Here is a 27,121-nt window from a genome sequence, read left to right on the forward strand (position 1 = left end):
GAGTCTTCAACGTCCGATGAACTCCGTGAAAAAAAGAAGAGAGCAGTTTTAAGTAACTCGTTTCTTTGCGCGAGAATCTAATTTAATAATATCGTTTGATCGATGGGATAAAGGCTCTTGCATAATTTCTATAAGCTTACCAACGCTTATTTACAGCGAGACGACTAGATCATAATTTTAAACGTTAAATTAACGGACTATTCTATCGTAGACGTTCGAACAAATCGATTGTTTTATATTCGTTTTCGTGAAAATTATATAATTTTGGAAATATGCGAGCAAAACCTCATGTCCAAACTTTCAAAGTTAACTAAAGAAGTTATGGATAACGAAATTGACTTGATTAGTTAAAATTTAGAACGTTTTAACAGTTAGACATTTCTTCTCCTGCCTCCTTTTTTAGTTGAGAAACTTTGCGAGGTACTTGTTTAAAAATATGTTCAAAGAGATTTCAGACCTGTCAGTTTAGTTGCAACTTCCCTAGAGTTAAACATCGCCATCTCGCAGTGCAAAATTTCTATTTCAAGAAACAAGTGAGGTACCTGTTTAAAAATATTTCTATGCAAATTTCGTTTTTGTCAGATCGATTGCAACTTTCATAGAGTTAAACACCCGTTATCTTGCGACGAAAAACCTCTGTTTCAAACAAACGGGGTTACCTTAACACCTCATAAAATATAAAGTCCCATTCGGAATAACGATCGGCAGACGATACAATTGCTATTCGAATCGAATATATCGCTGTTGAAAGCGATTAAAAGAAGATTAGCGTTCCCCGTTCTCCCATAGCATAACCCGTTTAACTTCGGAAATGCGCTTAAAAATCGAACCTTAACTTCCTCTCGAAATCTTCCTCTCTTCCCCCTTTTCCATATGTTTTTCTCCCTCTTTTTTTAATCGCCACTCATCGTGTCTTTTTTACGCGCCAGAATTACCCAAGGAATTTGATCGATATTAAATACCAGGCTTCGCTTTATCAGCTTGCTCTCCGTAAACGAGGTACTTCGTGCTGGCTCGTTTAATTCTCAAACCCCCATCCTCTCTTTAACAAATAGAAAAAAAAGAAAAAATCCGACTTCGCCCGCTAAACGACAGAGATCAGAGTGACGGTACAGTATGATAAGCCTAAACGCGATAAGCCTTAACGGACCCACATTGGATTTTCATTACACAGGATCACGGCAGATACGACGGGATTCAGAGGGTCTTTTTCGGCGGAGGATTACGATTCTGGCTGCACAATTTGCTGCTACTCGACTCACTATCCTATCTGTCTCATGGACAGTTGAGCCTCAGCTTGAATCGGATGATACTAGTTGACGTCGACGACATATTCGTTGGTGAGAAAAGGACTAGACTGAGAAAGGACGACGTAATGGCGTTGCTGGCTACTCAACAGAGGATTCAGGCGCTGGTTCCGGGGTTTAAATTCAACTTGGGGTTTTCTGGGAAGTACTTCCATCACGGCTCCGCGGAAGAGAATCTGGGGGACGATATGCTTCTGGAGAACGTAGACAGGTATGTATTATTTTTGTATATTTTCTTTTCAAGTTACTAGTATTTAAACGAGATATTTTCTAACATTTATGCGCCTTTCACACAGTGACGAATCCATAAATAGGGAAACTATTGCTCGTAAATCCAATTAATCGTAATGTAAAAGACTTATTTCTTCTTTTCTGTAATTTCTGCGATTCTTTTCTGTATTGAAACGACGATTAAGTGATTTCGTTTTTTAGAGAATACTGGTGTTAGATTAAGAACGACTCGTGAATACATTTCACAGTGTGCACAGTGAAAACGGAAATGGAATTGGCAGAGAGTTGTTGCGCGAATCGGGTGGTAAACAGAGCGCAAAAAGATTCACTATTGGCGCAAATTGACGTATTGAGACCGTGCACGTGTCACGGTTGATCAGACCGCGGAAGTTGCACCTGTTTGCGAATTGTCGCGATTTGTTCCAGTAATTGCTTTCCTATGGACGGCAATTAAATTCGTAGATCGATTATGTACATTTTCGATTGTCGATGAAATCAATAGATCACGCTTGTTCGCTCTTTTTATGAAAATATGAATATTAACTCGTATCGTTTGGTTGAAAGTGAGTGGTTTTAAATGAAATAGAGATCGTTAGTAGAATTTGATAAATGTTTATCAAAATTGAGATTTACGTTTCTAAATTGCAGATTTACGTGGTTTTCCCACATGTGGAATCATCAACAGCCTCATCTCTACGAGAATGTAACACATCTACAATTGGACATGGCACTGAACAAACAATTCGCGAAAGATCACGGAATCCCAACAGGAAGCGGCTACAGCGTAAGTCCTCATCATTCCGGCGTTTATCCGGTTCACGAAGGACTATACGAGGCGTGGAAAAGGGTATGGAGCATCAAAGTCACTAGCACAGAAGAGTATCCCCATTTGAGGCCTGCTCGATTAAGAAGAGGCTTCATTCATCGTAATATAATGGTAAATCTTGCCTAATCACTATTTCAATAATCCACTCCGAAGGATTAAAGTTCACTTCCCTCTGCAAACACTATTTTTCTCCCCGATACTTTCTCTTTTTTTGTTAATCACAAAGAAAATTTAATATAAATAGTTTCAGTTGCCAGTATCTATATAGTACATAAGCACATTTCACCAATCAATATAGTTCGAACAAACCAGCTAGCGAGTTAAACAATTTTTTCTCTTTGTTTTTCCCACATAGCTCGAACATTGAACATGCCAATTGTTTGACGTTAACAGTCGGCAACCGACTGGGAAACTATGCAAAAGCAATAAACGAATTCGTGATCGAATGAATCGGTAGTTTCGTAGTTTCGTGCTTTGTAGATTGACTTTTTGTCGAAACTTGCGCGACTGTTGGCCTTAGAGAACAGGCTAGTTCACGGATGAGCATTGAAGACAAAAATCGATGGATCGACGCGCGATAAAGCTGCCAGCAAAACATCCTTTGTTTCGTAGATTCTTTCGCTTAGGGCTTAAACAACCAGTCGAGCAGATAAAGAGGAATAAAAAATTGATTTCCCTGGGGCGTACGATTCTTATAAATCGCGACGAAATCAACGATAAAGGGAAACGCGTGACGATCTCTTTCCTTTGTTTCTGTGCAAGGTCCTACCGAGGCAAACCTGTGGCCTTTTCACACACACGATCTTCATCGATAGATATCCGGGCGGAAGGGACAAACTGGATAAATCGATACAGGGTGGTGAATTGTTCCAGACCATCGTTCACAATCCTGTAAGTAATCCAATATCTACTTTTTCCAAAATATGCTTTGCACTTCCACTGTTCTCTTTTAGATCAATATTTTTATGACGCACATGTCGAATTATGGGAACGATCGTCTGGCGCTATACACTTTCGAATCGGTGATTAAATTTATTCAATGTTGGACGAACTTGAGATTATCCAGCGCCCCACCTCTTCAACTCGCAGAGAGATATTTTCAGTTGTATCCCGAAGAATCTGATCCTGTGTGGGGCGTAAGTTGCTGCTATGTGAAACTGTGTTATAGTTATGATAATTGGTAGTCGTAGTAACGAGGCGTTTATAAAAACTCTCATTTATATTAAAGAATCCCTGCGACGACATAAGGCATCAAAAGATCTGGTCGAGGAATAAAACCTGCGATCAGCTACCGAGGTTCCTGGTAATTGGTCCCCAAAAAACTGGCACTACCGCTCTCTACACCTTCCTGTCCATTCATCCGGCGATAAGCAGCAATTTGCCGAGTCCTGACACGTTCGAGGAGATTCAGTTCTTCAATGGAAAGAATTATTACAAGGGTCTCGATTGGTAAGTAAGACGAAGCAAAAACGAAAACCGGTTGCTCGTTTCGAGGAAAAATTTCAGAGATACGCGAATCTCGTTAATTAATCTGCTCTTAACTTATCGTTCTATTTTCTCTTCAGGTATATGAGCTTCTTTCCAGCGTCGAAAAACGAGAGTTCACGGTATCTGTTCGAAAAATCCGCGACCTATTTCGACGGTGAATTGGTGCCGCGCAGAGCTCATGCGCTTCTACCGAGAGCAAAGTTAATCACTATACTGCTTTCGCCAGCCAGGCGTGCCTATTCGTGGTACCAGCACACGAGGGTCCACGGCGATCCTGTAGCGAATAATTATTCCTTTCACTCGGTTATCACTGCGAGCGATACCGCACCGAAACCTCTACGCGATCTCAGAAATAGGTAGGTTGCAACATTGTGCAAGCGCACGAATAAATTTCTGTTTGTTACGAGCACGAGAGCCCCTAGTGCTTGCTCGAGCTTGAATAACGAGTCGTTAAAAGTTCTTGAATAGTTGAATGCAAATAATAACATTATCCGGCCACGTAATAGCCGTACGGGGTGTAGACGAGCGAAGATCTAAATTGCTAATGCAGTTCGACCTGCGTGTAGACTATCTGGACTGTATGTCTGCGGTAGAATATTAATTGTGCGCGGGAAGACAAATGCGGCAAGTATCATTCGCTTGAGTCTGTTACAGATGTTTAAATCCCGGGAAATACGCCCAGCATCTGGAAAGATGGCTTTCCTACTATCCGCCTCAGCAATTGCACATCATAGACGGGGAGCAGCTCCGTCAAAATCCCGTGGAGACGTTACACGAGCTACAAAGATTCCTCAAGATCACGCCCGCTTTCAATTACTCATCTCACTTGAGGTACGACCCAAAGAAGGGATTCTTTTGTCAAGTTACCAACGAGGATCGGACGAAATGCCTCGGCAAGAGCAAAGGCCGTCAGTATCCTCCGATGGAGGATAAATCGTACAAATTATTACAGGTACTGTATAGCAAATTGGGAAACATTGAAAGCGGACAAGAGTAATATAAAAGAATGATTTCTTGAATCTGTCGTTCGTTTGTTCACAGAGGTATTATCTATCCCATAATACGGCCCTAGTGAAATTATTAAAACGGCTCGGGCTGAGAACGATCCCACAATGGCTGAAGGAAGATCTCAGCGACACGGTGATGACCTAGCAAACGTCGATTATATGAAACGACACCGTTTCTGAACTGTTTATCTCAACGGTGAACGAAATTCACCGGTTACTAGCTGAAGATCTGTAAAATAATTGTACATTCGATTATATTCCACTGGACACCAAATCCTCGACGGAAGGACCATTCAAGTGGCCTATCCCAGTGGTTTGGCCTAAGATCGGTGGGGAGCCTGCGAAACTAGTCACTAAACGGTTTCACGGTGAACACGACCGTGACTGTCGATCGTTGTTAAGCCAATAGCACTATTATTAACGTTATATTATTATTGTCATCGTTGTTGCGTCGTAGAAAACATGGTTATTAGGAGAATACAGCCCGATCGCTGGTGCCATCATCCGTCTATTAGGATTGGACGCTTTCGTTCTAATCTTTACTACTAAAGATGAATTCAAGAACAAAAAAAAAGAACTCTTCGTTTATACCCAAGTTAAAGTTGTCTTCGATCTTAGTACAACGTGTTTCTCTTCGACTCTGTGAAGTCGACAATATTTTAATAAATCAAAAGACCACAAACAAACGCACATTTTAGATTTGCGTAATGATAATCACGAACAAGTTGTCGAGTCGAGGATAATAACTTTCTTGAAACTTGAGTAGTAAAGAGAAGAAGGCCAGAGAATGCTTTAACGAATGAAATTAAAAGCGACCAAAAAAAAAAAAAGAAAAGAACGGTATTTTGGAAAAAGGCGATACTTGACTTCTGTGAGACGTCTGTCCAGATCGTTGCAATGTTTGAAGAGATTTATTTCCTCATGAAAATGATCAATGTGGATAGATTGAGTACGTTGATGTTTTGATCGACGATCCGTCAGTCCTTTACTTCTGGTACTAATTGCAGGATCGTTTCTGCGAGTGTGAGATATTTTGGGGACTTTGAACTTTCTTCCCGCCCACTTACCCTCTCAGAGACACGATGTACATTAATTCTCGTTGTGTAAGCGTATTAAAAAAAATGAAGAAAAAATGAAAAAAAGCAAGAAAAAAATTATAATGATGATTCTATGTATATTTTGACAATACTATTCTTGGTACCGCCGATGGAAAGGTCGATGAAAGATGTGTGATCGCGTCCGTTTGTACATTTATGTATCGTACTGTTTTGATGTGATCGTAGGTATACTATAATGAGTTAATAAAATAAAATTTAAAGGAGGAAAGAAAGAAACTATTTCGAGAATGGTGGTTGCTCATTCTCAGCGAACGATGATGTTATGTGGAGAAGTGATAAACTGCCTATTCGCAATAACTGGTCACGTTTAAGGCACACAAACATATTCTGATTTAATGATGATTCTATGTTCCAAAATAAAAGAATTATTCGTTGTTGAAGAAAATCGTAAAGATTTTTGGAAACTTTAATACCTGGCGTATTATAGCGAATTGTATGTCGTGGAAACCAGAATGCACTGCTGTGAATAAAATCGTCTTATTCACAAGATAGTCTTAATGATGATAATGGTTTGTTACAAGCATATCAGTTATGATCATCTCTGTTAATCGTACGATGTAGTAATTACTTATTACTTCTATCAATAGATCTAATTCATTGATTTTCATTCAACAGTCTTTGATATGCTACTTTTCTAGTATTCTTTCAATATTGATATTCCTATCGGTCTAAAAATTTCAACAAACATATCTCTTTTTAGAAAATTCTTATTACTTAAATAAGAAGCACGATTATGAATATTTATTGAGAAATATAATTGTCTGATCGTCTTGAAAAAGAAAGACGATGAACACTATGAAACATACATCTGGCCCAACACGAGCAATTTCAATATTATGAGGTCATTCTCCGTGGAAATGCACTTTTAAAAAAGCCACGTATCAATGACGAACGTTCTATATTTTTTCATACTACCTTATCAGTGTCATGTTACCCCTTGTATATTTTGTTTTCATTTTTATACTGCCGTTAAACTGTGTCGCGTGACGTTTAACGAATCATGTACAAAGTTTATTGTTAATATAATAATAGTTAAAGATAACGATATTAATACTAAGCGATTGATCTGTTTTGTCAAATCGTGCCATTTTACCAGTGTTGTATATACAATTGTATTATTGTACCAATCGCAGCGTCGAATCTCTAGAGTCAATATTAATCAATTTTGTTCGGTATGGCGGTGGCAAAAATTGTCCGATTTCTGCCAGCTGACAATAATATGTGACAAACCGAAATCGGAAAAAATCATAGGGGAATTCATTATACGAGTACGAATATTTAAAAGGTCCTTCGGTAATTAGCACTACTTCATCGTTGGTTTAGCAGTTTAGGTACATTAAAAATGTTTCTTTAAACAAGATTACCGGAAATAAGATTATAATTTATGAAGTTCCCTTAATTTTTCCTATTAAACACTACTGTTAAAATTATAATTGTTAGGCAATTAGTATTCAGATCGTTTAATGATTTATAATTATCTTCATATTTAATATTGTGCGAGCCAGTCTAATATTTAACCAGCGATAAAATATTGCTAATATTAAATTACGCGCGCATTTGAATTGCAAATTATACCAATCAACGCGCGAAGGGTAACGTTTTGTAGGTGTTCTAACAGACTGCTGTGCAAAAAAAGAGAAAAGCTGTCATTGTACGAATAAAGAAAGACGCGTGTAGAATATGTGTACGACTTTAATAGAACCTTTAATTATTTAACTTAAAATTATTCTATTGTAAAATACTGTAATAACTGTATGAATAGTCCGTAAGTTCTAATAAAACAAAAGTTAAAAATCTTTGATACCGAGTCTTCTATAACTCTCTACTTAAACTACAATAAAATTTCCTTTTCTTTGTTCTAATCGATATATAATTCGATCAATCGGTACAAAAATTCATTGTATATAAATCAATCATTTAAACATTTGTTTCACATGGTCCGTGATATTCTTCGTTAATACATTATTTTTAATACCTAGAAACTCCAGAATTTGTTCATAATGGTTCACCGGAACTTGTTCCCGGTTGAAGATAAACGGGATCTCTGTCGGCACGGAATAATCTCTCCAGGAGTGATTTCCTCCGAGTCCTACCTTCAGCTACATTCGCTCTTAAATGATTCAAATATTCCGATCTGTTTCTCAACAAGCCCGAGTGGTGTAAGGTACCGAAGGCAAGAATCATAGTAATTGCAACGAAAGCAATTATTGTGACTAAACAGATCAGTTGCCACATAAAGTTTAACAAAATCATCTTTACTTCATCATGTTCATTGATACAGAAAAGAGGAACGAGAAAACTTCCCAAAATAGCACAGACCAAGTGAATAGCTACGATGTTACAATAATCTTCAAGCGCACTATTAAACACTTGCCTTGAGACCAAATAAAAGATAATGCTTCCGGTCGTGCCCAAACCAATTGCCATCATCGGAGAGTAAATATCCAGTCCAGCAGATATTACCACCAGACCGGCTACAGTAGCTTGCACACATCTCATTACAGTCCAGTGATTAAATTCTTCACGAGGAATAAAGAAATGGAAAGCCACAACGAGCAGACTGCACGAACTCGCGGCCAGTAAATTGTTGACAAAAATATTTTTCTGTGTTTTGGCTTTCACTTCGAATCTTAGTGCTTGAATATTCAACATACCGAGACTCTAAACCCAATCAAAATATAATATATGTAATAATTCGTATCATTTTCATACAAGTTTCGAAATAAATTTTAAAAAGTTTATATCTCAATAATGTTACCTGTAGACCAATGAACACGAATAATTGACCAGCAAAAACAGTTCCCGCGGAACCAACAGCGATGCTCGCGTCATCTATAGCATCTAGACGAAGTATCCTTCGACCAAGAGTCAGGCAACCTATGAATCCTGACAATCCACCCACAAGGTGAACAACTGCGGAGCCGCCATAATCGTGGAAATACACCTCCTGCTGCAATAATACGTTTGTTCGTATCCATCCTTGTGGCGTCCAAATCCAATGAATTAGAAACGGTTGCACCAATCCAGCCAACAAAAATCCTATGATAAGGTAACCGATGGTATGCGTCCGACCCACGATTCCACAAGTTAAAATTGCAGCAGCAATTGATACGGCTGACCAGCCGATTATAATTTCATCCTTATCGACGATTTCGTCACCGATCCAGTGTCCTTCGCCAAGCAAACCTTTTATGTCGCCTGTGTAGGCGATGACAATTCCAACAAGTGCATAGACTATCGTTACCCAACAAAAGTCAATGATGTTTTGTAATAGAATCAAATTGACGTTGTTGACTGGTACGCTACCAATGTGTATAAGAACAAAACCAATTCGTAGTAAGATAACGAGAATAATACGAGCAAAACTCCGCCACGAGGAAGTGGTTGAGATTAAGTCGTCATTCCTGAACCGAAAAGAGTAATCGTAGTAAGTATAGTTAAAATCATCTGGATAAATAGCAGACATAACCTCGGTAAGAAAGTATCGATCGAAATCAATGTGATTACATTGTCGAAATACTAAAAGCTATAAATTCACTTGGGACACGATTCTCTGTCGCTCGAGATACAAAACGAGAGTTATAAATTTAGCAAGGTTAAAATAAATTTCAAAGTTTAATACCGACTGGACGCAATCTGATCGTTGTCGTTTGAGTTGCCGCGCGCACGTATTTTTCATATTGTAGGTCACTATCGATCGATCAAGACTCGATACGATTATATTTACTGCATCATCTACATACTAATTAATTGGGCATTAACATTTAATGGTATTTACTTTCACACGACTACAAAAATTTAATGCTGTGAAAATGATATCTGAAGCCTGATAAGGGTATGGAAAGCTTCATTGGAAAATAAGGATATGTGCAAATACTGTTTGGAATCATTATACTTAGAGATATAACTTTTAGGTTAGTTTATATAGCCAACACAATAGCCATTATATATTAACAAATATTTATTTATTACTAAAATCATTTCAACATACAAATATTGTCAATAGAAATAAAATCCGCGATTTGAATATTCAATATATACCGCGCAGATGGGTACGCGAAGCGCTGATTGGTCGGAGGTTAGTGAACCAATGGTAAGTAACGAAGTGCGATTCGCGCATGTCACGCTATTGGTCGTCGCAAGGTCGTGGTCTTGGGCCGCAGGGACGAGCCGGCAAGCGATGCCGCCCGATCGTCGCAGGTAGTCGCTTGAAGTCGGTTGTTCGTTTATCAGTGTTCGGTGTTAAGTGATTCGTGAAAAAGAACGATTTCACAGTATTCGTTCACGCAGTGCTCTGTTTTTCGCGGACGATACGAATAAGATGGCTACGGTAAGCTGCCGTGCTCTGTGCGTTGTCAAATGGTATGAAGTGTCCCGCGTGCTGAGTGTTTCCTCCACTCTGGTCACAACAAAAAGCTACCGGAACGTGAGTGTTGACATACATTGTTATTATCTATAGGCTTACATATGTAGTGTAATATAATGTGTGATAACGACGTTTATGTTCTGTCAATATTACATATCTTGCTCGGTTAAAAGCAACAACGTTTCTGTATAAATTTATATTACGTTTTAAGATTATGCTACTACGTATGCTTTCTCTTTTTTCGCTGCAGTCTTTCACTATGCGTCATATGTATCATATTATGAGAGCATTTTTCAATGATCGAGCAACAGGCTCCCAAATATATACATCGGTGAAACTTGTCTGTCGTTTAGCACCGGACACGAGTTAAATTGAGCCTGCAAAATTCTACCGGTACTATCCACGGTGCATACATAAACATGTATTCCCCACTGTGCTTATCAAATATGGATACCATGTGGGGCGCAAGGGTCCATTGTACTGTTTTTGATACTCTAGAACTGCCAGAGTAACCGAAATGATCACTTTCTAATTTTTCATGGAAATTTGATACACACTTGCAAGACTTGAATACATTTTCCATTTCTGTGCACTTTCTCGGATTTTTAATAAAATACACGGATAGAGGCTACTTTCTCCCCTTGCATTATGTATTTACACTCAAGTATATATATATATCGTTGTGCATATTTACGTATATCGTGTCAGTACAAACTTCAGCTCTTCGTTAGTAAGGATAGTTCTGGCGAAATACCATGTCACGAGGATATGTCATTATTACGATAGTATTACGTGGAAAGTATGACGCATGGTGCACGTGTAAATTCACGTTCCCTCCAGCTGTTTACTATTACGTTAGTGACTGATATGACGACGGAACGCCGTTAGAGATTGAATTATTCCTCATACGTAATAAAGAACGGAGACCAATTTAGATATACATCATGCGGTTCAAATGTCACATGACGCTTGACTCTTTCACCGTTTTCATTACGACTTTCTTACAATAGGTTCATTCGAAAAACTGATATATGCTTCCATGTGGTCCATACGCCACATTCTTGCGCAAGCTGTGTCTGCAATACGTCGACATTAATTAAAATAAATAATGCTAGTTACCGGCTGCGTTCGTGGAATCCCGCTATTAAACTTATCGTCACATTCGTTGCGTCAAAAGGATGTTTTCGTAATCGAATTTCGTCGTGCATCATTCCATTACCAATTTAATTGGATCAGTTAGAGATGCAATTTAGTTTCTTATCAGTCGACGATTAATGTCGAAACGGAAAATTAGCTTTCTTCGAACGTTGCTCGCGGGTTATTTGTCCGGGTAAATACTGGAAGGACGGATAAACACAGGTACGGATATGTGATGCACTGTTGCGATGGACTATACTTTTGCTGTACCCAAAAAACAAGAAAATTTTCAGTTGAAACAAATAATTCAATTGTGCTTCATTGCAATTTGATATTGTATATAGCTGACCGTTATTTTGAATTTTTTAATAAATAAATTGCAATTTCGTTTTTCTTTTCTTTTTATATATATAGGAATTGGAAAACCACACCTTTGTTGTCTCGTATAATACATGATTCAGAAACGCTTGCGGGCTTTTATTCTACGAATCGGATAAAACCGACGATTTTATCTTATTTGGAAATTTGACCGTCGTGGAACAGTATTAAATTAGAAGACATTGGATTACCAGATCAGACCAATATCCTAAATTTTTTATTACAAAAGTTGCAAATATTTAAAATTTGTATAACACAGTTGTACAATACAAAATTAAAGATATGTATACGCACACATGCACGTATTACATGGAATTCAGAAATTTAGGAAAAGTCAATAGTTTTATATATATGTTATATGTATATTATATATGCATCAATAATTTTATATATTGTAGTTTTCTATAATATGAAGAGAAATAAATTCATCTTCAAAATTTTTTATTATTTCATGTTATATAAAAGCATTTATAATTCAGAATTTTGTAGTTATAGTGAAATAGCAAAGAGTGGCGTGATTTGTATATGTCGATGATGAGAACCTCAAAAGTTTAGGGCCTGAGGTATGACACTTCTTTATACATTCATCTTCGTCGAACATCAAAATAAGGTTTATGTCAGCATGATTATTACATATAGGGTGGGACAGAGGATATTTGATAATGGACCATTAAGGAGGCTTACAATTCGATCTGATATGGAACGGGCTTATTCTCTTTAAGATAATAAACGACAGCTCATGCAGAAAGTAAGAAATGTTATGGGAACATTTATGTGCATATGATTCTTGCTTTAATAAAAGTATCTTTGATGAGTCTGTAGCGGTCCATTTGTTTTATGGGATCATAACCGTTTTTAAAAGAAATTGCTATGTTCCTCTGAGACTATCCTAGAGTGGAAAATATAAATGCAACAATCATTTAAATAACTTCCAGTGAAAACTCAATTTAGAGGAAAAGAGAGAGACAAACAGACAGACAGATTTCCACTTTTATACTTAAATAAACATTGATATTAAAAGAGAAAAAATTTGGAATTTTTCTAATTTGTAACTTTAATTCATAGAATCAATCGTTGAGTGAATTGCAAATTCAGGTATTACATGAATAGTATCTAAATGTATACATCGAGTACATTAGTCACATAATTGATGCTTAATAGCGATCAGAGTATATAATACGATTCACTATTGATAGTGCCATTAGATAATGCGATAATACTAGAGTAGATAGTAATATTACTGCACTATGCAATACATAATAGTAGGTACTACAAATCGGTTGATTAAATGTTTCCTAATTTCATTTTATCACTGTATCAAGCTAATGTAAGTTCCGTAGACTTCATTTATAGATCAATAAATTAATTACATCGGGTTTTTGATCGTATTAAGTCGTGCATAGCTTGAATGTGATCAAAGGAATCGTTGCAACACTATAATGCACACCGTAGCGCCGTTACATAATACTTAGCGTACGTTGTGACGCCATGAATTCGTCACAATGGTTAACTATAAACTGCCCGCCGCAGCTTAGAATATCTTCGACATCCTCTTAAATTCCGGAAATATATTTATCTTGACTCACGACGAAAACGAACTCACACGAACTATTAACGGCGAATCGTGGATTACAAATATGTAAATATTCTCTGTCTTGTCATAGCTATTGAATATTGAGCGAGTAATATGTAAAGAAGGTAAAAATTCTGATAAATAGAGATGATGATTCAAATCTTTACGTACTTTAATTCTTTGAACTCTGGCAATTTTTATGATGTGATCGATCAGCAACTTCGGCGCATTTTACAGTAAAACCACGTATAGAGTTCGAAAGCAAAAATTTCGTTTTGAAAAGTGGAAGAGATAGACTGCGGATTTTTATGCATTTATAGGAAATTTGAAAGTGCAAAGTTGTACAGAATGCACATATTATGGAAAAATATGCAAAGTATGGTGCTTTCTATAACACTTGGTACATAAAACAATTTTCTTCCGAATTTCCGAGGTTCCACTCTTCTCATTTTATTATATTACCAAAAAAAAGGAGGAAAAAATGTGGATTTGCGTAAAAATACTCCAAAATACCAGTTAGAAGTATCTATGAATTTATTCACACAGTATTTTCTTTTCTTTTCCATCTTTTTACGTTGAAAAAAGCAAATAAACTTTAGGATCTATTCATACTGCCACATCTGTATTAAAAACGTTTATCTTTTTTATAATAATTTGAAGGGAAAGAAGATAATTAAATTATTTAAAATTAGAGCATTTCTAGATATCACGGTATAGGTATTTTCTTACCCTATTCTTCCACAACTTGCGTTCGAAATTATTACTGTAACCTGGGATGTGTGCCGTGCATCGCGTTCACATGATTTTTGACATTTATATCGAGTCATCGGACAAGATATTCTTATCACAGATTTGCGGGACGCAACAGAAGTGGCATTGACGCACTTCCATTAAAATTTATTCGCTAAGGCACGATACTCTAATTTATCCGTACAGCTACGAGCATTGCGCAGACTGATGTATTCACAGCATCCAACACGATGTGTGATTCATTTCATATAATCAAGAGTAACTCTCGTAAACGAGAACTCTCCATCGTCCCCGTCTGTCTGCTGCTTCGTTGAGTTATCTGAAAGCTTCCATCAATGGACCGATACGATCGTGAAATATTCTCACTACCAGTCACCCAAAGAGCTGATTCCATTTATTGGAGCAAGGGTTCGAATAATAGACCCTTCTCTCTGCTTAACTGTAACTTTGTTTGCGAATTTGTTTCTCAAGTCTGTATCGATTCAACTTGTTCCCCCGTTATTCATGCAAAATGCAGGAAAGTTTCCATCGATTAATCACTCGAACCCTTCATTTCATATTCCTTAATTAGTTTCTATATTCACCGTTTCGTTGCGTGGTTGAAAGCGTATTTAGTAACGAAGATACAAATTGTACTTGTACTTCGATTAATATTATTTCAATTTGATTAGATAGGTTGAGTGGAATTGAAAACATTGTACATGCAGATGGAAGATTATTTCTTATGCAAAAATAAATTAAAGGGCTGTTTACTGAGAAAATCGATTATTCATATGTACTTAAATCTTGACGTAGTTAAGATACGTTGAATGATAATATAATAATAGCATATTTTGCACGAATACATCGTTTGCATAATTTTTATGACTTATCGAATTGAAAAAGACCTAAGGGGAATATTTCGATCTTGTAAGTGGATACGTACTACGCAACAAGTTCTTAAAATTAACTTATTCTTCATTTATTTTTGTATAAAGAATTCCTTTCTATCTACTTGTAAAATATTTTCGAGTAAGCCCTCTATATTTCTGAAATTGACACTCCCTCGACTGGAAAATTCCGGATTCCAGTAAATGTATCATAAAATTAATAGGAATTTATGGAACGATACCTATTTTAAAATATAGTATGTGAAAGGTCTAATACCATCAGTAAGTGCTTTTTCATCTACTATCTGGAACGTTGGTAGTATCGAAGGATTGAAAATCACTCTCCTGTGTGATGAGTCGTCCAAACTGTTGTTTCATAGCGCGGAAGAAATGTGCATATAACGGATATAGTGAAGCAAAAAGCATTCTCGGAATTGTCAGGTCGTTAATCTGACATAGATTTGCATAAAGTTGTTGACTCACGTTAATGCGTAAACGTTTGCGAACGTGACGAATTCCATGACCATATCTCGAGTGCTACTGACACTGAAACGCGAATGTTGATCGATTATTGAAACCTAAAATCTCCTGTTCTGTATTTTCAGCATTTCACTCGAATGACAGTCAAAGGTAAAATTCCGAAAAGTTTAGGTCTAAATTGAAATTTTTAGAAGAATTTAATTACCGTATTTTTTTAAATTAAAGACGAAAGAAATTAAAATTAAAAAAATCTCTTGTATAATAATTTATTAATTAATGATGTTATTGAATTTTGATATTTGGAATCTTAATATTATCCTTTCTGATCAAAACTGTAGAATTCTATCGTGTATATCTTTTTTCTTTTGACGATAATGGGTTGCTAGGTAATCGAGCTCAAACTCTGCACTATTTCATTACAAGATATAGTAGTCGTATAGTGTGTGATTCGTTTCTTAATTCACCGTTCAAGAACAAAAATTCTCTTAAGTCTCCATTAAATTTTAATAGAGTGGATAGAACATATTCGTGAAAGATCCCTTTTTAGATATTCGCGTGGGTGTTGGTGATAAGCTAATCACTACGCTTAGATTAGAATAATGACTCTTATCGGTTAGTCCATAAAATAGGGCGACACGGAACGGTATTATGTAGCAAGTTAACAGCGCATTATGTTTATTTATAATAAAACACATTAGAAACTAAACAACACCAATTTCATCAAAGTAAAATTTCGCAATAACTTCTAATACCTTCGTCGCATTTGAACGCTTTAACGCTTCTTTCTTTAATGTATATTTTTCTAAAATGCTATTTTTAGGAGTTGAATAAAATTAATTGCACGAAAAATCAATCACTATCGATAAAAAATAATAAAGAGCATATGAATGAGCTATTTATTAAAATATACATATTCATTATATTAATATTAATTTTAACCCTAATCTTATCTGTAACCAACAATAATAATAATTGATTTATCCTTTTTTATTTATATGACACATGATTAACACCAATGAGTCAGGTTTAAAGTAGCTTACATAAAGATATATCCGCCTAACCCAAAATATGGTGTAACGGAAAGTAAATTTAATTTAAATTTCTTACATGTATCTCGAACAGTAAAGCCGAGCAACGGTGACATTTATAGGAAAAAGTTGTTGAGATTGACGACGTTAACAACATACTTCGAGGTCATCGAAATCGTTGACGTATACCTCTATGTAAACAATTACCGAGAAAACTTCCACGATGTTAATTACCGCGAAACGCAGTAAATTGCCACGACGAAGCGTAAGAAATTCTTGAACCGATTAAATTCGAGGATATATCTCGACAAAAAGTGACTCTGGCTCAGCGATTCCTCAAAATCCAGTTAGTTAGTACAACTCTTTTAGACAGAACGACATGATTCCGACGCTGAGAAATGATGTCGAGTGGACCGTTTTGTAACCGAGAAAACGATTCATGTAAAAGGAAAGGACTCTCGTGCAGTCTTTGCGTTGGTTAAGCCGACAACAAAGCCCTAAGATCACTCACTTTAGAGTAATCATGATTCTGTCGAGATGTGAGCGGCAGAAAGTATTCGTTGTTGTAGACAGTTTCCATTACTGGAATTTTTTATCTTTTTTTTTATTGGAGGGTTGAGGAAATTCAAAGAAATAAAACATTCTAATACGCGTCTTCATATCATACAACTTTACATATGCACTTTATATGAATTATTATGAAATTTTATGTTTACAGTTCCGTAACATATAGTTTAGACATTTAGTTCATGAATTCGTTCGTAATTTCGAAATGTTTAGTTTGCAACGTTTGGTTCACGGTTTCATAATTTTTAATCTGCAGTATTTAAACCACGCATTTAAGTACCTTTTGCATAATAACCTGAAGGTACGTATAGCGTTCCTTTATTGTAAACCTTAAATCTGTTGAAATACTATGGTATTTTTGAGAAATATCTATAACACTAAGAATATATTGTTAGAACAGCAAATGTAGCAGGCATCTTGGCACCTGTTTTATTGAAAAAGTTTGCCAACTACGTTTTCAACGTCTGCTGTTAATTTATGTTACTTTGAAGAATTATTTCCAAGATTCTTTTAGGAAGAATAAAAATACCTTGTAGATGAAATCGCTAATATATGATAAATAAAACTATCACTCATAGAACGCAATTAATGAATAATCATTTGAGCGTAATTATACAATGCTAATCAAAAATATCAAAGCTTGACACGTATATTGTTATTTGCTTCCAGATAATCTATAATAATTTTAGCGAAGACATTTAAATTTAGAATGCTTCACTTTAAACTTATATACAAATGATATTTTTCGAAATCAAGTATCCTAATTTAAATCTAATCTAGTAGTCCAAATTATCTTGAAATTGATTGAGAAAAAAGTGTTAATTTCTTATTCCATCAAAATTAGCTCTTCGAACTGGTCTTTTAAAGTGTGCAAACTTTTCAGTCCAATTTAGTTTAGCAAATACTAGTAGGTAGCCAAGCGTTTCTTCGTTTGGGAAAGAGACCAACTCGTCATCAGATTCTTACATCATTGCTTGATAAATTGCTAGATAAAATTTATTTTTTATTAGAATTCCCGTGTGTCAACAAATATTAGATTAGATAATGATGAGTCAGTGATTGTTTTGTATCTCATGAATTTGAAATACCAGAGGCTATGTCATATGTATAAACGTGTTTAAATCAGTATTAATGAGTTTATGTTATTGATTAACCAACCCAAATAGCGAATAATTTCCCAGAGCATGTTTAATTCACGGGACAAATGCATTTTTGAATGATTATTATAAACCACAATGAATTTACCTGCAAATATATTATTCAAGATATTATTTATTATGTGCATATTAAAAGCTGTACAGTGAAAGATTAATTTTCGATTAATCTCGTCGATGATTCTCGAACAAAATAAAAAATGAATAATGATTATGTTTTTAAAACTTTCGAAGCATGATTGCCTTCTTCAGATATAGATTACATTCTGCTATTAATTAACTTATATCCATCAATCCTAGTTTCAAGAACTGCTTATGATTTATCTGTATTTTTATATTTTTTGTAGCCAGCACAATATATACGTCAACATATATCTGTTAAATTAAGTGATACAGTAGAATATACAGAATGTTTCGTATGTTAGAATCGAAGAGAATTGGATAATTGAACAGTCACCTTGGCAAACTCTGTCACCTCTACATAGTAATTTTCTTTAGAATGCTTACAAACGTATTGATCCTTTCTGTCTATTCCCGACGTTAATGGAGCTCAAAGGTAAAAAGAAAATACAATTTAATATCCCATCGTCGATCTAATATCAAATTTTAAACCAATTGAATGAATACTTCAAGCTTTCCTTCGAACGAATACGAATCTGCTGCTGCCTCATTTTCCTTGCTTCCGACGCGTTATTCAAACTTAGAAATAAGAGGAAAATACGACTTATCGTCTTTCCACCTATCCAATATCCACTTTTTTATCAATCGAATAAAATATTTCTTTTAAAACGCATACGAGAATGTATCGATCCATTCTCTGGATTTGTTACGTTGTTGAAGCATAAAAATAAAAAGAAAATACGAATAACATTCGTTCGTCAATGCAATATCCAATTTTCGTTCGATCAAATAAAATGATTTTCCTTCGTCCCGTTGTAAAACCTATATTCATTCCACGAATGTCGACTAAGAGAACATGTTGATGTAACGATTAATTACTCGGAAGAATCGATTATCTCATCGAGCATATAACCCCTATAACATAAACAGCTATCTAGACACTGACATTAGTATATCCGCGCTACAGTGAACATTCCTATACCTAGCAGTTACGGAATTGTATACACTAGGATACAGTAATACAGACTGCAGAGTCTGCGGCAGGCGCCATGGACATCGATCTGTTCCACTGCACATTCTCTCGACCCAGAGAAAAGCACCCTCTTTCTTTCTCGCTCTCTCTGTGGCTGCTTCAATGACTCTTATCTATATTGACACGAGCTTTATTCTTTCGACTCCATCTACACAGGCTTCTATAGGCAAATTTTTTTATGGCTTACACCCATCATATTTGCTTATTTTTCTTTGTTCTTCTTTGTAGAAAGATTCTAGCTTACTAACCTACTGGAACTAGAACTCAAAGTTTTAATTTAAAAGTTAGGTACAAAATTGTTACGTCGCGTAACACTCTACCTAGCCGAGGCCACATACCGCGAGCAAGATGGCAACCAGATGTCTTCGGATACTCACTGCGTACCCTCAATAGCCTCAAGTACCTTCCATAAATCTCATAGATTTCCTAGTAAAGGTCCTTCAAACCAAACAAACGTCTATTTCCGAAGAATTTCTAAAGACTATTGTCTACCACGGCTGGATAAGGGAAGGTTAGTTTTTCTCACGTACGCTGCAACTTTCCTCCCACTAACCACTTTCTCTCGAGGGCGGTTAAGACCCTTCGTTTAACCAATTAACAACGAAGCCTATTCCCTCACTCTCTTAACTAACATCGGCACCAACAAATCCGATGGTCCCGTGCGCTAGACACACCCATCCTTAGCTTTCCTCCGACACAGCATCGTCTCCCAAGACAGTACTGATTTTACATCCTTCGAACGGTCAACATCCTTCCACCGGGTATACACACCCGTAGATCAGTCACTCACTCATCTCGTACATACGCACCAGCGTAACTGCCTTCGTTATAAGTTGTTGGAATAAACGGTGAAATATAACTTACTTTACTGTGTCATATTCATTTAACCACCTCTGTTATCTTAACCGAAACAGGGGAACGACTATTTCGCGGCGTCGATTCACCGAATCGTAGCGAGAATTTACGACTCTCGCTGACGCGTTTTCCTCGCGACCGCGTCTCTCTGCGAACGGTCGTAACAAAAATAGATACCATGGTGTATACGTATATATATATTTTTTTAAATTAATTGCTTGGAATCAGAGGATCGGTTGAAACTGTAAATTGAGTATTATATCGTTTGGGAAAGATCGATTCGGTTAAAAAATTTTAAAATTCGGTTAAAAATGATGAGTGTGGCCTGGCAGCAGCGAAATTTGGTACAATGTAAGACGAGATAGTGTACAGGAATCTTTTTAATCAAGATAAAAGATAGACGAAAAACGTAGAACGTAAAGCACCCGAATATTGTCGTAAATGAAACCTGTTTCTGGATAGAGGAACAGAAGCCTAGATGGAGAGAAGTTTAGAGGAACAGTTCCTGCTCAAAGTTCCCAACGTTATTAAACGAGGCAGCAGTTTTCAAACTAGGCTGTGATAGTTGCATTAAGGGAAAATGACTTCTTTATCAAAGTTTTACAGAGATAAATACTTTGTTGCTGCTACTATGATTTAGTTCAAAGTTCAACATTTTTATCGATTACTGTAGCCACCATTGGTTGATCACTTCTAAGAGGGTTGTAACAACTGTTCGATCTTAACTTTATGCATTGTATTATGACTCTCGCTTCTTCGACGTTATGTTCTCTGGTCTACAGGTATTGGCCTCATCGATTTTGTTAGGAATTATAGGCCATTAAAAGCGACCACTCCATTATCTACACCCCGTAAATTTCATGGAATTACGATCATGAATCCTCTGCTTGTCTTGCCTTAATGGTAATGACATAAGACGATGGTGAAGCCTGCATAAATCCTTTCGCTGACTTTGCAGCTTCGTGCAAAACAGTATGCAAACTGGGTGGAGCCTGGATGGCGTGCAATATTTTATCGATTAATAATCGTGGAGCAATGTTGCGATATTAATTGTTCCCTTTACCAAATATTGATTAGTATTGTTTCATTCGTTAAATTGCGAAATTTATGGAATTCTAGAAATGATGGAACCGTGAAGCTCGTGAAACGAACATTGCACGAGTACAATATGTTTCGAATGCATTTGTCGTGTCTCTGACGAATTTATGATTCAAGAGGTAAAATTTTCGTGTCGAAAACAGACAGCATTATATTCATAGAATTGTAAACATTTTTTAAACGTTTTATACAAGACATCTTTTTTAAATAGCGAATATTTTTGAATATATTGAACTTATTTGTAAAAAAAATGTTAATTATCATATAAATATAAATTCGTAAGAAGAATAAAATTATTATTTTTTAATTATCACAGATCTGAATGAATTTCAGATTTATCAATTTACCTTAGGAAAAGCATTTTCTTACGTAATCCTCTGTTTATAACGTTTTGAGAATTTCATCACCTTCGTTTGCGTTTTAGTTTATTTCTGTTTCAATTTCTAATTCCGTAACTTTTGCATAACAAATTTGTGAAATTTAGTTCGCGTTCTGGTTATATTAAACTGTGCAATTTAGAACTCTCCGAATAACTAGATGTGTGTTATCACGAACACTCTTCAAATCAACATCCTGAATAACCATTTTACCTTTCACGCGACTGTTAGTTAAAGATTACCATTTGAAAATTGATAGCGTCTACTATATCAGCAAAATAAATTTCATTCTTTAAGGGGAAGATCTCATTTTTAGTTGAATGTAAAATCAAAGTTAAACTTCTACCGTCATTGCTTTTCATTTTCAATAGATTATAGTAGAAGATAAACATCCCAGTTTTATTTCCGTATTAGATAAAATATCATCGTTATCAGAATATCCAATATTAGATATTTTAGTATTAAATAAATTTTTGCTTCCTTCACATCTGGAAGTTTTATCGCGACTCTATACTAATTTAAAAATAAAATAAAATATTCTATATTCGTTAATAATAAATCATATAACTGCAGTAAATCGTTAAAGGTTCCATTCGATCGCATTATATTTTGTTCCGAGTTGTAGAATATTGTGGAGTGCGAATAGGTTGGACAAAGGCTATCGATCAGCGAAGGGTTCTATCTGATATCTGCTATTCACCCTATTCATGTGTCACAACTACTCTGATTAATTTCTCGATCAGTATGATAGGAAGTCAAAGCGGGAAATGAACTTGTGCTACGATACTGCGAATCTTATACGGGCAACAACCGCTACATTTCAGGAAGTTGAGCGATAGGTTGCTACAACAAACGATTTTTCTGTGATAATGCGCTGCAATTTACTGATATTTATGGCTTTGTTCTATATTTAGTTTTAGATTTAATAATTTATTGTATTTTATTTTCACGTTAATGCTGCATTTATATTCGTGTAGTATTATTTTTTTTTTTTTTTTTTGACATAATTGGATGAAAGATATATTCATTGCTTTTCTTAATATAGCACGTAACAAGTAAAAAGGTCGTTAATCAAACGTAGTAACGACATATATGAAAATTTTAAGTCGTGCGAGATTGAAACTGACAACGTAACAATACAGAAGAAGACAGAATGCATGAAGATTTATTAAACTTACAAATCTAAAAATTATTTTGTTACAAATTTCTAGTTTTATCCACTAAACTACATTCTCTGCGACAAAATGTCAATTTTTATGAGAAATTTTATCAAAACTACACGATTCGTTCCATCCGTTTGCTAGAATTTTTGTCACAAAATGACTTTCTCGCGTAATTGAGAAAAATATATTTCAACTTTCTATAATTTTTATCTTCTTCTACAAACCTAACTTACTTTCTCCATAAACATCACTTATAAATTGCTTATCACGCGAAATCTTGTTGACATAAATATTTCACGTAACTGGCAATAGCAGCCATAAACTTTTATAACATTTCGTACAATATATTAAATATCGGAAAGCTAAGTAAAGCGATGGGGTACGATAAAAGGAAATATAACAATGTATAGAGTAACGTGACATAATATTTATAACAGTAATTTAGGCGTGATTGAATCGTATCATTAAAAGCCGTCCATTAGGACACGTGTTGATCATCCAGTTCGTTAAATTCTGTTTTATGAATTAACTGCTTCCTCTTGAAACATTACTAACTCAAAGGGTAGTAAACCGAATTTGGGAGTAGAAATGCTATTCGTAATTCTTTTTTTACAATATCCGTGGAAGTATATTCATTGCAGATGCCAGTATTGAAATTATTTTGCCTTCATCTGGAAAATTGCACGAAATTCATTTCAGTGGCGACATTTAATTATTTTTATATTATTTATATTATTATTGTTGCGTTCTATTTAGTTGCTGACGAGAAGGTAGCGCTAACTGACGTTTAATGCAACTGGCAAAAGTTGTTCGAAAGTAAATTAACAATATGTAATTATTTATTCAAATCTTATTCGATTTTGACAATTGACTGACAGACTAACGGATATAAAATTCTTCGGTTGACAAAATGATGATTTCTCGATTGACAAAATGATAACTAACTCTTCGATAGACAAAATGATAACAAACTCTTCGAATGGTAATTACTGGATACTTTTTTTAAAAATTGAAGGAATAGTACATGTCGTAAAGTCACTTTCGCAGAACTAATTGATTTAATTAAACGAAAGTCCGTACGAGAAAGTCCTACATATCTTTCAACGATCATAATTTCTACATATTAATAGAAAACTTTATTTTCTTTTCTCTCCACTTTTTGTAAAGGAGAAAATTTTTACCAGTACATCAATGAAAATGATATATTTTGTCACTTATTTAAAGATTACTGCCCTATCAACTAAATGCATGGTTATTAACAACAAACAGATGTCACGGTGTATTATTTCTTTAAATATCTTTGATTCTTTGACAAATTTCAATACATCGTATATTTCATGATTTACCACGTTATCTTCAAAAACAGATTTGAAGTCGATAGTTTAATCTAGTATTTGGCTCACAGTATGGACTAGAATTAAATGGTCCATTGTAAAAAGTAAACTAGATTTTCCGCACTGTGAAACAGGTTCCCTATACATTTTACAAAAACGAAAAAAAGAAAAGATTAGTTCGTACAGTACAGTCACGTATCGCATTTTTTTTATATCGCGGTTGATCAACGTCCATTGATCAGTGATCAGGATCCAACTTCCAAACAAACATTTATCTCTTACTACATGGCTTTTATACTCGTCCACCAAAACACCTCGATACCGTACAAGTGAGATAAATATCCTATTCGAGACATTCCAACCGAATAGAACTCCGTATAACCTAAATCATATTATTCGCCTGTACATCGCGATTTATCATCGGCAAACCGTACCTTTGACAATTATTCCTCTATCGATCGTGCCAATAGTCATTCGACAGAGAACGAGTAACGATTTCTTTAAAATTTGATCGCGAGATGCAGCGCGATTTATCTCTCTTTTCACCGTCGTCTCGTCTGTTCCAACTCGAGTTTTATAAACAACCTTCTGTGCATCTCGATACGATCGACGATTTTTATCGTGACAAAGCACTTCTCGAAGTCCGTACCATAGGTAATAGACTGCTTGATGATCTCATGTGTATGGAGTGTATATCTGTGATTTTCCACTACCATTATACGAGACGAACGATGTCAAAGTGCCTGAAAAATCTGCCTCGACGACCCAAGGCGGATAAACCATTTCCTTGGTGTTCGAGATCTTCTTTAATGAGTATACGCGTTCTTTCGAAGAATGTCATTGATTGAAGACGTAAGAGCGAATCAATATATCACGGACGCCTCTTGCAGCCAGGATGATGTAATGATGTTTGCTTAACACTGGAAGTAGGAATTTGTTGCAAAAATGTTTCTGGAGTAATGATTATCTCTATATACGTATCTTTAAAATTTGTGAAATAATTTTATGAAATATATGATCGCTATTAGTAAATCGCATCGTTGGATTGTTTAGAAATAAGTTTGCAAAGATATTAATTTTTCTCGTGGATGTGGAGGTAAAATTCTATCCGTGAATTTTAAAAATTGCGAATATTCCAATATATCTTTAAAACTTACGACACGACCAATTTTTGTAAGTTTAGTTAGTGGATTGTGTTGAAATAGAATGAAAAACAAAATTTAGATGTAAAATAAATATCGCATCGAAAGGAATCAACTGGAAAAGACGCTCGATCGTTTCGATTTACTTAGATTGAATATAATTCAGTTGTATCCGGCCGCGCATACAAAAATGAAATAAAACAAATTGAAAGGAAACGAGAGAATTTCATAATCGCATCACAGAAATGAATCATTGTCGCGTAAATTACCTTTACGGGATTGTTTCAACAACATGGTTCAACAACATGGTTCAATAACATGGTTTTCAGCGGCACTTCCAGCTACTCTTGGTATGTCGTAGTATATCGTAGAATATGCCGTGTGCTGCGTACGAGTTAACTTGTAAATAGGTTTATTCGTCTCGACCTCCCGTCTGCTTCTCATTTTATGCACCTCGCAAGATACTTTGTACGAGCTTCCTGCGAGTAATTATATGCTTACGAATATATTCCGTTTTGTGGTTAAGTGGAAATTAAAAGTAATGAAACTATGATTAAAATATTAAACTATACGTCACCGTCGAGACTTGGTTTACTATAAAATACATAACTTCATTAACGAGGAAGAGCAGGAACGTGAAACAAAAAAATGTCAGAATGTTTATAAAATATTAAATTGTAAATATTTAACCCATTAGGGACCAAGCGGCGAAACGAAGTTCGTAGGAAAATTAAAAAATATTTTGACACTTTTTGTTACGTGATTGCGAATGAGACGTTATTTCGTTAACGCAGTGTTGGTGTTTAATGTGTTAAAAATCGTAATATTTGAAGTTAGAGGGTTCACGTGACAAAAATCAAGACGTTTTGGAACGATTGAACTTCAAACGGAGTATCGTTGACAAAATAGCAGGTTTCCTTGAACGCTGTCAACTCTGTGTAAATTGGAATCCCCGCAGGAGCAGCTTCTGGTGTGAAATTCAATTTAATCGTGACACGATCCTGGCACGAGCAGCGTATTCCACAAGGAAAGGGAATTGGTAAAAACCTCGAGGGCTTCTTCACTTGTCTGTATTTCCGCGGCCAATGATCCGTACGATGTGCGAAACTTTGAAAAATTATTTTACGACTTTCGAACACATATATGTATAACGCTGTATATATTGCATTGCAAACAATTTCCATTATGGAACTGTTGAAAATGATAACGCGAGTTCGTGCTCGCCATCCATATGCAGATGCGTTAGTTATAGTAACTAGAAGATAATCCTGGTTACAATCGATAGATTTAATCCATAGGCTTAAAATGCCTTTTTATTTTTATCCATAGTTTTTGTAAGCGCGCGCAATAAAGGTTTTCTTGGCTCAGAACGGTGTGATAGATTTATCCATTTAATAAAATAATAACTATTATGATCCTACCTCTGAATGTAGAGATAACAACAGGAACTTTCACCCGGAAACTATCGTGTACTCGATAGAATTTGTATGTGTAATCGATATATCATAGGTATTAATTAAGACTGTAATCCATTATGAGAAACGAAATTATGAGCAATTAGAAATTATTATCAGAAATTATTATGAGCAATGACAAACAGTGAAATAATACGTAAAAGTCGTGTATCTATCCTCCTTCTGTGTTATTTGTTTTCTGTTGCAATTTTCCAAGATAGAATTTCGTTAATGATTCGTACCAATTTTACAGAATGATAGAATTT

At 35.5% G+C, this 27,121-nt stretch overlaps 3 protein-coding genes across 5 annotated transcripts in view; 2 read left to right on the top strand and 1 right to left on the bottom strand.

Moving 5' to 3' along the window:
• Nucleotides 1-5,697, top strand: part of LOC126866438 (bifunctional heparan sulfate N-deacetylase/N-sulfotransferase) — a 365,667-nt gene extending 359,970 nt beyond the window's left edge. For all 3 annotated transcript variants that reach the window (XM_050620010.1, XM_050620012.1, XM_050620011.1), the window contains 8 exons: nt 1,175-1,518; nt 2,187-2,475; nt 3,127-3,255; nt 3,318-3,500; nt 3,593-3,813; nt 3,930-4,208; nt 4,507-4,804; nt 4,894-5,697. In XM_050620010.1, the coding sequence (XP_050475967.1) occupies nt 1,175-1,518; nt 2,187-2,475; nt 3,127-3,255; nt 3,318-3,500; nt 3,593-3,813; nt 3,930-4,208; nt 4,507-4,804; nt 4,894-5,004 (1,854 nt within the window). In that variant the 3' untranslated portion in view covers nt 5,005-5,697. The remainder of the gene's footprint in view (nt 1-1,174; nt 1,519-2,186; nt 2,476-3,126; nt 3,256-3,317; nt 3,501-3,592; nt 3,814-3,929; nt 4,209-4,506; nt 4,805-4,893) is intronic.
• A 1,285-nt stretch (nt 5,698-6,982) lies between these two features.
• Nucleotides 6,983-9,867, bottom strand: LOC126866813 (uncharacterized). Its single transcript, XM_050620771.1, has 3 exons — nt 9,855-9,867; nt 8,736-9,496; nt 6,983-8,638 (listed from the first exon to the last, which is right to left on the bottom strand). The coding sequence occupies exons 1-3, from the start codon at nt 9,865-9,867 to the stop codon at nt 7,973-7,975; spliced, it is 1,440 nt and encodes a 479-aa protein (XP_050476728.1). The 3' UTR covers nt 6,983-7,972.
• A 254-nt stretch (nt 9,868-10,121) lies between these two features.
• LOC126866446 (calcium uniporter protein, mitochondrial) overlaps nt 10,122-27,121 on the top strand; it is a 76,974-nt gene continuing 59,974 nt past the window's right edge. Inside the window, exon 1 of the mRNA XM_050620035.1 lies at nt 10,122-10,403. Coding sequence (XP_050475992.1) covers nt 10,299-10,403 — 105 coding nt within the window. The 5' untranslated portion in view covers nt 10,122-10,298. The remainder of the gene's footprint in view (nt 10,404-27,121) is intronic.

This window comes from Bombus huntii, chromosome 6 (genome assembly GCF_024542735.1).
Source record: "Bombus huntii isolate Logan2020A chromosome 6, iyBomHunt1.1, whole genome shotgun sequence".
NCBI classification, from domain to species: Eukaryota; Metazoa; Arthropoda; class Insecta; order Hymenoptera; family Apidae; genus Bombus; species Bombus huntii.